The sequence below is a fragment of the Copadichromis virginalis genome, linkage group LG4 (assembly GCF_057382275.1).
Source record: "Copadichromis virginalis isolate Kocher_CV1m ecotype Utaka linkage group LG4, C_Virginalis_male_GT1.1, whole genome shotgun sequence".
NCBI lineage: Eukaryota > Metazoa > Chordata > Actinopteri > Cichliformes > Cichlidae > Copadichromis > Copadichromis virginalis.
Genome location: NC_140621.1, coordinates 35078016 through 35088086, shown reverse-complemented (window position 1 = coordinate 35088086; position 10071 = coordinate 35078016). Strand labels below are relative to the sequence as shown.

General features: G+C 42.7%; 1 protein-coding gene across 4 annotated transcripts; it reads left to right on the top strand.

Annotated features, from left to right (window-relative positions):
- The first annotated feature begins 2773 nt into the window (after window positions 1-2773).
- LOC146712023 (uncharacterized) lies at window positions 2774-9997 on the top strand. Of its 4 annotated transcripts, XM_085455129.1 has the most exons (6): window positions 2775-2907; window positions 3676-3717; window positions 3816-3926; window positions 4489-4626; window positions 5668-5769; window positions 7940-8003. In XM_085455129.1, the coding sequence occupies exons 2-5, from the start codon at window positions 3712-3714 to the stop codon at window positions 5752-5754; spliced, it is 342 nt and encodes a 113-aa protein (XP_085311255.1). In that variant the 5' UTR covers window positions 2775-2907; window positions 3676-3711; the 3' UTR covers window positions 5755-5769; window positions 7940-8003. The 4 variants fall into 4 exon arrangements, with proteins under 4 accessions (XP_085311251.1, XP_085311255.1, XP_085311253.1 ...); XM_085455125.1 differs by lacking the exon at window positions 5668-5769 and having other exon boundaries at window positions 2774-2907; window positions 7940-9996; XM_085455127.1 differs by lacking the exon at window positions 7940-8003 and having other exon boundaries at window positions 2776-2907; window positions 5668-6435.
- The last annotated feature ends 74 nt before the right edge of the window (window positions 9998-10071 follow it).

The window sequence follows — 10071 nt, the reverse complement described above, 5'->3', positions numbered from 1 at the left end:
ATTTATTCTATTTATCCCTTTTGTATTCTCTTTATTTACACATGTCTCTGTATTTATATATGTGGACATATATAATATTCTGCTCACATTCTGTAACTTCTGTTGGTGCTGTGCTATTTGGAAACTGAATTTCCCAGAGGAATCCACCCGAGGGATTAATAAAGTTCTATTTTATTGTAAGCGCCAGACGTCTGCTTTATATTTTTATTTACGATTGAGTTCATGTTTGTTTTATAATTCATAGATTCATTACATAAGACATTTTTTCAGGATTAATAAATGTGAAAATATATGTGTTTACATAAAGTAATTTTAAGTCACTGTTTTGAGACTGGAACCTAAAAGGGGGTACCTCTCACTTTAAGTATGTAAGTGCAATCCGGTCGTTCAGTCTGACATCACTAGCCGTGTCTGGACCTAAACTCCGCTGCAGGTCCATATATCAAACGATCACTCAGCATTACTGAGAGTTGAAAAACTGTCTAAAGTCTTTCATCTTTAATAAAATGATCAGCGTTCTGCTCTACCAGGTGTAACAATTGAGTTTAACATCCAGGCATCCATGAAAACGGAATTTATGACGTTTAACAGAGTTAGAAGTTAGCAGGAAGTTTGCTCGCTAGCTTCTATCTAAATACAATATAGCATGTTCTGACTGCGGGGTTTTGGAAACAAATTAAAACGTACAGCTCTGTTATCACTTCCAACATAAATGAAGACAGAAAACTAAACAGCAGGGACGTTTGTAGGGTTACTGAAGTTTGGCTAGCTGGTATATAATGATGTGCTACGTGACCGCTAGCGACACAGCTATGTTAGCATAATATAAACAAGCTAACTTTTTTTCCACTCGATAAAAGTTAACGTGAGTGTTCTCGGTGGTCAGGAACAAATGTAATCGCATGGCAGGATGCTGTAAAAGGACCAAACTTCAGCCAGGAGAACAACTGAGATAATCCATCCACAATACGAGGTTAGTCGTTCATATACTGCTGCATGGGCTGGGCTGTAGTTACATCCTAAGGTTTTAAAAACTGAGCTTAAATAAATGATTAGCGGTAATTAGGGCTGCCACAAACGATTATTTTGATAGTTGACTAGTCACCGATTATTTTTGCGATTATTCGACTAATCAGATCATCATCCATTGGACGTAAAACGTACAGCTTATTGCACCAGCAGCATCTGCTCTTATATAACTATCATTAGCTTACAGCTTTAAGTGTTTAAGGTATGTGCTAACTAAAAATAAAGACAAGATGATAGTTTGTTTCAGTGAAGTTTAATAAACTCCTTGCTATCTAAAATATAACAGGACACCAGAGTAGATTCTCCAGCATCTCACACTTCTGATAATCAGCTGTCTGCTTGATGTTTATTCAGCTGTGTAAAAACTATAACTTTAATCTCAGCCAAACCGATTTACTCAGGAACAAATAAAATACTTAAAAAAAAAAGCCAAACAATAACATTTTTAAGTTATCTAAGTGACTCATATGTTTAACCTGAGTAGCGAAAGACGGCGGTGGGTTTGAAAACGATTTGCCGGGAGTCCGGTGTTCTCACGGCTCTAGTTAGCCTAGCCCCCGCCTAGCTAACGAGCTAGTGGGTAACAGACGTCTCCGAAAACGTCGGAGCGCTTTTGAAAATATGCGGTGTCTTGATAAACTGAGCAGATATTTGAGGTTTACACAGCTACATTCCCGCCTGAAAATGTGTTAAACGTTTATTTTGTGACCCAGAAAGAATAATAAGAGTAATATTAAAACTAACTAGCTGCCGCCATTGTTGGAAACTGAGCTGGGCCGCGCTATGAATTCTGGGACACAGCTTCTTCTTTGGGGTTTAACGGCAGCTGGCATCCTTGTACATGCAGTGCTGCCATCTTCTGTTTCAATCCGTTATTACACTCTTAAATCCTGCTACTTATTCCTGCGTCTTTTGTGATCTTACAAAGCTTCAAACGACACGTCGACTATTAAATCAGTCGTCGACGATTTTGATAGTCGACGTAATCGTGACTAGTCGACTAATCGTGGCAGCCCTAGCGGTAATAAAAGCCGAGGGAGGTCAACAGTGATCACTGACTGTTTTAGGAGCTTTTTGAGATTAAATAGAAGAAAATACAAAACATTAAACATGTTAACAACACAAAAGCCATATTAAACGCAGACTACTTTAGGCCCGGAAGTAGGATTCGTCACGTCATCACTTAACGACCGGATAGTAGCATGAAACCCTGTGTAAGAGGGAAGGGGCGGAGCATGGACAGAGAGGTTAGGAGTCTCACGGTTTTCTGACCGTGTGCACAGGTAGTTCTGGATAACTGTTACATCTTCAGTTTGTAATAAATAGTCTTCAAATCATAATGCAACTGGAAGCATTTCTTTTGGAAACCAGGAACACGCGTCAGCCATAGACTCCCTCTAAAACATCAGTAGTAGTGAGCAAGCTTCTTTATTTTAACGTGGCTCACATCCATGCATGTAAATATAAGACAGTATATATCACAATTTGGTTTAGACAGCCCCCTAGTTGTGAAGCTGAACTAACCCACATAACTCCTATCAACACAATCTTATCTCTCTCTTATCTAAAAAAAGTTTTTCCTAATTTTCAACCACAATCAGAATTTGCATTTTATTCTAATCATAAATCATCATCATAATCTGTCAGATTTGTACCACACGAAACAAATTTCATAACAAAATAATCGGTTTTAACAAAGCTGTGGACAGCTGGACGGTTTTCGCGCTCGCCTTTTTTGTTCCTGGTGGGCTCCCCTCTGTCTCCATAGTAACGCAGGCACCGCCATAGCGCGAGCGTTGTCTTGTTTTTGAGCAGTAGCAGTGCGGTGGGTCCAGAGAAACTGCTTTCTTCCACATTTAGCGATCAAACCTGACAAATGTGAGTTCACCGAAACTCTCCGCGCTCATGTTTGTTACCGAGAGCGCCGTGAACGCGCAGGAGGAGCTTCCGGTCTATTGTTTCGTTGTAAAACGTCTGTAACGTTTCAGGCTTTTAAATGGTTTTATTAACGGCAGCATCTTCAGTTTAACAGGTAACTGCAGTTAAACTGTAATTGCCAAAACGGATTCATCAGGAATAAAAACGTTTCAGAGCTAACGACACAGAACGAGCTAAAGATGACAGAATAATGTGAAATAAATAAATACATTAAAGAAGTATTGTAAACAAGGAACCAGCCAGAATCCTTTAGAGGGAAACAAAAGAAAAGTAAATGAGATAGAATCAGAACAACAGACAGGGACATCACTCAAAGCTCAGAAACGGCCAGACTTTAATAACAGCGTTAGACTTCCTTCCATTAAATTGGTTTCTGAAGCACTCCAGATTGGTAAAAAGCACTGAGGACAAACCTGGAGCTGATGGGCGTGGCTGCAGACCCGATTTTAACAGGTGGAGAGGTTTAGGAGGAAAAGCGACAGAAACCTCTGAGATAATCCTGTGTGGTTGTAGTGCGCGTGGCTCTCTGATGGGGGTGGCTCCGGCAGCACCCTCGTGTCCACAAACGTAGAAGAGCTGAGCACAGGTTTCTGAAATGCTTGTGGACGAGCCGCGGTGCTTCTGGCAGCTGATTTTCTCTGAAACAGAAGATAACGCAAAGTTTTTCCTGTGTCCTGGTGAAACTTTAAGTCTCTGTGTTTTCCTCAGACACTCCCGAGGCTCCTCTGACTTCAGAAAAACACAATGCCGGTGAGGAACCTTAATCCATTACTTTTTGTCAGAGGACGGCAGGTGTGACGCCTCTTCAGCTCGACTGTGTTTGATGTTCAGTTGGTCTTCTTCTTCAGGTGTTGCCTGTTTGGAGGCTTGCAATCCCTCTACCTGCAGTGCTGATGATCACTGTGAGTCTGTACATGATCGTCCTAGGGATTGGGCTCTGGATCCGATACTGCCTCAAGGTTGGTGCTCTGTTCATGCTTCTTACAGACCAGAAAACTAAGAAATGGTTCCCTGTGAGGTACTTAGCTTTGGTTTGACCCTTGCAGGGACCCGTCTTTGCTCTATGGGCTGTGTTTTACCCACTGTGCTGTCAGCTTTGAACTTATAATAAAATTCTCTGCTGGATTCATGCAGGTATAGGAAAATATACATGAAATGTTTCTATTGTAAAGCTGGCAGTTATCATTTTACAGCTTATGAACACTTTTATATCTCAGTAGTTCTCAGAAACATGCCTGTGTCTGCTTGAGCTGCAGTAGTTAACCCTGTGGGTTTATTCAGGTTGTGGCTGTGCAGGCAGGCATGCACTTTTACTGTTCCCCTGATTCTGAGAGATGCAGTTTATAAAGTGTAACACAGACGACTGGACTCTGGAGAAGATCATCCGACCCAGCTGTGGAAGGGTTATTTATTCAGCATTTAAAGAAGCTTGTATTTGAGGTTACAGCGTGACGTCCGGGGTCTAGCAGGATTCTGACTGAGGTCATGTGACAGATTTTTGCATTTCTGTGTGCCTTTAAGGACTACTGTTCTTTAGAGTGCAGTGAATGCTGTGCAGACCTCTCTGTGTGCGAGCAGTGCATCAGACTGGGTGAAATGTGCGACTGCCGCCTGCCGGCTGTGGGACCATTCCTGGCTGAATCCTGCTCTCCGGCTTCTGTAAGTAAACCAGCAGCACTGGCGGTCACACGAGCTCCGGCACAGAAACCATCAGCTCACGTTTGGAAACACTCTCCTCAATGTTGGTGTAAAATGTGATAAAACACTCAGACACATTCAAACAATGATGCTGATGAGGTGGGCAGAAGGTTCATTTTACAGTGAATAATTATATAAAATAAATCAATGATAGTCATTAAAAGCAGAGCGATTAAAAACTGACGTAAATAAAATGAAGCCTCACTGTTCCTGTAGTGGTCACATCAGGTGCCACTACCCCTAAACCAAATGAGATTACTGGAGACAAACCAGCAACCCTTCACTTTCTCAAACCACTTTGGAGACACTAATCCTGGTGATCTCAGATGTTATCAGTAATGACATGGTGTATTGATAATGTCTGTGAACTGGGAAGCCAGTGACCCCATTCACAGTGAGGTGAACATTTGGTGCAGAGCTGTGTGTCAGCTGTCGCCAGAAAGGAAAGGTTCCTCAGAGGGTGCTGGACCGCCCCACCGTGACTGACAAAGGTTTGCAGATCATGTAAATGTTAAACAACACTGCATTTTCCATATCATGCTGCAACCCACAAAGAATTTGAATCAGCAGGCTGTTAAACCCACAGCTGACCTCTGAACTCTGTGCTGCTGTAGAAAAAGCTGCTTCTTGTTGTTGCCTTATGTGAAGAAAGTGAGCTTACATATGATCAAGATTGTCAGCTGTGTTAGCTGATCAAAGTGTATCATTAATGCAAAATGTATAGTTTGGTTTGCATTAATAAAATCAGGAGGTATGCATCACCACACGCCTCATGATCTAAGTGTTATTGTCAGGGTTATAATGGTAAATTAAAATAATGAATGTGTGTGGGTAAAACAGCTTCCTGGCTGCAGGAGAAGTTCACCTGCTGGGACAGGTGAAGCTACACAAGCGTGCTTGTTGGTTTCTGCGGGTTCTTCGGGACACAGCAGGTGCTGCCGTTAAATCCTTGCCCAGAAAGTTAGTCTCCTGTCTGAGCTGCTGTGTTTTTCTTTCCTACAGTGCTCCAGGTGGGACTGTGCCTGTACCTGCCAGGTTCCTGACTGCGACACCTGCAACTGTTTATGCTTCGAGATCAGGATGAAGTAGGAGGCGAGGATGGAGGTGCTCATCCACCGAACTAATTTTATACTTGTTATAGCATTTACAGCGGAGATGGAGGTGGCTACACACAGAACCGGCCTTACACCTTCTCTTCTGAGTCATTCACTGACTTTTTCTCTTTGACTTTTTGAGACTGAACATTTTTCTTTCATTGCCAGAGAATGGGTTGCCTTGCCACTGATAGGCTAACCGGCAGCTGTATGCTGATATATTTCTTCTGTAAATGTGGCTCCATAATCACTATGGTTGGCTGGCCTTTTCTATACACTAATTTCCGCTAATTTAAGAGACTACCCACCACCACCATCACATATCCTCCTCTACATTTACTATAATTACTGCCTTTGGACCATCTGTGTGTTCATCTGAGTAGCTGCATCGATCTTACTCGGATCACACAGAGCTGACTGAATGGGCAGGTTTTCGCTTCCTTCCTGATCAGGGTCCGCCCTTGGTGGATTGTGATAATGTCGACTGTAGGTCTCTAAAACGGTGCTATTATCCCTGAGCAGCGGGTCTTGGATTAAAAGCATCAACGCCAAAAGAGACCTTGTGCCTTATGAAACGGCCTGAGGTCACGCCGAGCTGATGTCTGTTTTGCTGAAAGTTCCTTCAGTACCTTGTTTTTGACGAATGGTTTATTAAATCCACATTTACACCACAGAAGCTTCTTTTGGTTTTATCTCCTCCCACTAAAACCTCCCTCCTCGGGAAGTAGCTACAAAGTTACAGCTGAGTTTGCACACAGTGCCATATGTACATGAGCATGTTCAGGGATTGTACTCCTGTTTATGTTTCCAGGACTACTGCAAACAGGAAGGATTTCCACGTCATCTCAAAGCAATAAAACAGACACATTTTGTGTTTACCCCACAATTTTTTTTATTCTTTCATCCCTCATATCAAACATTTGTTTTCCACATGTAAATTCTTTATTTCATTTTATCTGTTTAGCAGATATTTGCTGACTTCTGCTCACTAACTAAGATTTGTAGTCAACCTCTCCATCAGGTGTTCCAGATGTTTGTGCTGATGATTCGTCCAGCAGAATGTATGATTTGATCCTCCACAGCTTCAACACTGAGCTTTCTTTAGATAACCTGTTAAGAATCAAGTCAAATTTTTGCAGGCACAGCTTTACGACTGAAAGTCTCAAGGTCGAGGCTTGTTCACATTCATTTGTGTCCGCGACATCATGTAAATCAGGTCAGACTCTCTACAGGAAGAGTTGGAGACAAAGGGAGAGGCTGAGGAGGTGGAAGATGGCAAATGTGTAGGCCTGAGCCGGACGACCCCCGCTGGTGTCAAACACACTATTTGAGTCATTTGTAGTGGTGGCCATAGTGGCGGTATAGGTGCTGCTGGTAGAGGTAGTGATGGGGGCATTGGTGGGGTTGGCAGTGGTGTTGGAAGCCGGAGCCAAGCGCATCTCAAGGGTCTCAGTCAGGAAGGAGTTAAAGGAGCTCACTCTGGTGAAGGTCATGACTGAGCTTCGTCTCCTCCTGGCAGAGGAGCTTGGAGCTGTTAACACGACCGCCTGGAACCAAGAGCCGCCCTGCTTACACATCAGTGGGCCGCCAGAATCACCCTGAACAAAGAGACGGGAAGGTTCAAATTTAAAATTCAGAATTATTTGGGTGCCAGGTTGTTCCCTCTAATAAAAAAATGTAAAAAGGCTTAAAAATAACACAAAATAGAGAAGCTCTTTAAAATGAAATCTAATTGGCCCATAATGAAGACTGAAACTTCAAAGCTAGATCTGCTTTATGTTTGTACATGTTTCTAAAGATTGTAAGCACTCTGGAAACTCAAGATGATGAACTATCCAAATTCAACATGTGACTGTAATAAGCAGCTAAATCCAAATTAAACAACATGTCAGCAGACAGTGTTATAAGAAGAAGAATCCAGTCATTTACCTGCTGCAGTGCAAACACGTCTGTACAGATGCTCTCACTCGATGATGAGTTCCCACAGTTTACCACCGAGGTCTGAAACTGCTGCATAACTTCCTCAGCTAACATCATGAAAGATAAGAAAATCCTGATGTTTGACTAAAGAAACTGTAAGTGCAGTGGTCCACATGTGTAATCTGAGAGATGGACTGGTGCAGAGTCTGGGCAGAACTCTGTCAGCCTTCATGTTGCTGACTCACCTCCTCCTCTTCCAGGACTCCAACCGGCCGCCCAGCACGCCAAGCCCTCGGCGAAGGTTCTCCCGTTGTCCAAGCAGATGGGCTGGATGTAGTCGGTCAGGGTGGGCTGGGCAGATAGACGGAGGATGGCTATGTTGGTCCCGGTCGTGTTGCTCAGAGTGATATTTGTCACATTCAGCGTCACCTCAAAGGTTGGACATGTCTGTCTGCTGTGGCTCATCCTGTGCTGTTCCACTGGCTGACAGTTGGTGGCAGTAAAACAAAGTAAATGTAGAAATGTGCCAACAAAGTCTGAGACACAAATTGTATAAAAGGATTGATTTTGATTGAAATAGACTAATATATAGTTTCCAACTGGTTACACATAATCTTTCTTTCTTGTTTTGAATTGTCTCCACAGACTTAACCTTATAGAAGAATATGCTTATTCTAGATACTTGTGAGACAGCACACTTGTTTCCTGCATTAAAGTGATTATTTCTCTAAAAATGAACGGGTGTCTTTATGACCCACCTCCACTTCCTATGTTGCCCCAGCCGGTGACCCAGCTGTTAACACCGCTGTAGAAGGTGCTGTCTGAAGCTGCCAGGCAGACGGGAGAAATGTAGCTGCTGAAAGTCACAGATGAGGAGAGCTGCAGGAGGCAGATGTCGCTGTCATCGGTATCAGAGTTGTAGTCTGGATGTTTGATAAGCTTTTAATAACATTTAGGTTAATGTTTGCATTAGCACCATAAAGTGACAAATCAACCGTTTGGTGGAGCACTTTAAAAAAAAAAATCAAACATTAAATTTCATTCATCTATCACATGTCAAAAAAATATGCCTTCCTAAAATGATTCTCAACCGTTTGGTTTAGCAGGTTGTTAAAGGGTTAAAGAGCCATACTCCCTTCTGCACAGTACCTTTGTCTCAGCAGGTTCTTTGGCTTGTTCTGGCCATCATGTGATCAGTGTATTTTTGGAAACTGTTATGTAAAAGATGATTTCCTGGAACAATGCTTTCATGTCTGTCGGCAAACTGGATCTACCAGTAAAAGATTAGAATCAGAATAAGGAACAGTTAAGCACAGGTGAGTTCACAGGTATGCAGAAGTGCAGATTCATGTTTGTAGTGCCAGGAGAGGCCCTGAGGATGAAACAATTCCACTGGTTAAAGGAGACGATAGATGATAAACAAATGAGGTCAACAGAGATTGTATGAGACGTTGTTTATATAAGTAGGTTATTAAAGGCTGCCAAAAAAAAGGTTATTAAAGTGCAAGTGAAGAGCCGGCGCTTGCACACGCGGAGTTTGACACACCTGAAACACACAGCAAGTTTATTGAGATGAAAAAGTAACAACAAAGAATGTAACATACATAAGCAAGTTTCTTAGTAAGAATAAACTTGTTACGGTTTTGTATGTTCACTCGTTTTAGGGGGTTAGTGAGGTAGAGGAGTGTTTATCTGGAATGGAACACAAGGAGGGAAACAAGACGCAAGGGCTCACACAACATATATAAACAGACACACAGGGCAAAGACACAAGAGGGAATCTAATAATCAAGTGAGAAAACTCACAATAAAATACCTAAGATCATAAATGAACCTGAACCTAAGCTTCAGAGCCCTTGCTGCTCATGCCTGGTTCGAGCCTTGCTCTGAAACTATGCCTCCCCCGAGCCTGCCAGCAAATGTGGCCACACTGCCTCCAGCGACCCCGCCACCGTCATCCCCTCAAGGATGGAACTCATACCCGGGCCTCGCAAATCTCCCTGGGAATCTCCAAACCAGACACCCGGCAAGTCTTCAGGGTCCACCGCCTCACTTATGCCCATTGTTACGTTTCGGTGTTGTCAGTGTTTTGTTTTTTGCGTGACTGTCATGTATTTCCTGCTTTACTTTGAAAGTCTGTGTTATCTCAGTGTGTTCAGTTTACGTTTCCTTGTCTCGTCAGGTCTAATTTGCCCCAGCTGTGTTTCCCTCCTGTGGTCCATTCCCTGATTGCTCCTTCTATGTATTTAAGCCTTGTGTTTCAGTATGTCATGGTCGCGATCTCCCCCTGTGTTGTAAATAAATAGTTTGTTGTAAATAGCTGTGAATGGATTTGTCAATACTTTCGTTTTGGGATTTTGGTGGAGAGCCTTAGTGTTTTTTTTCTCGTGTG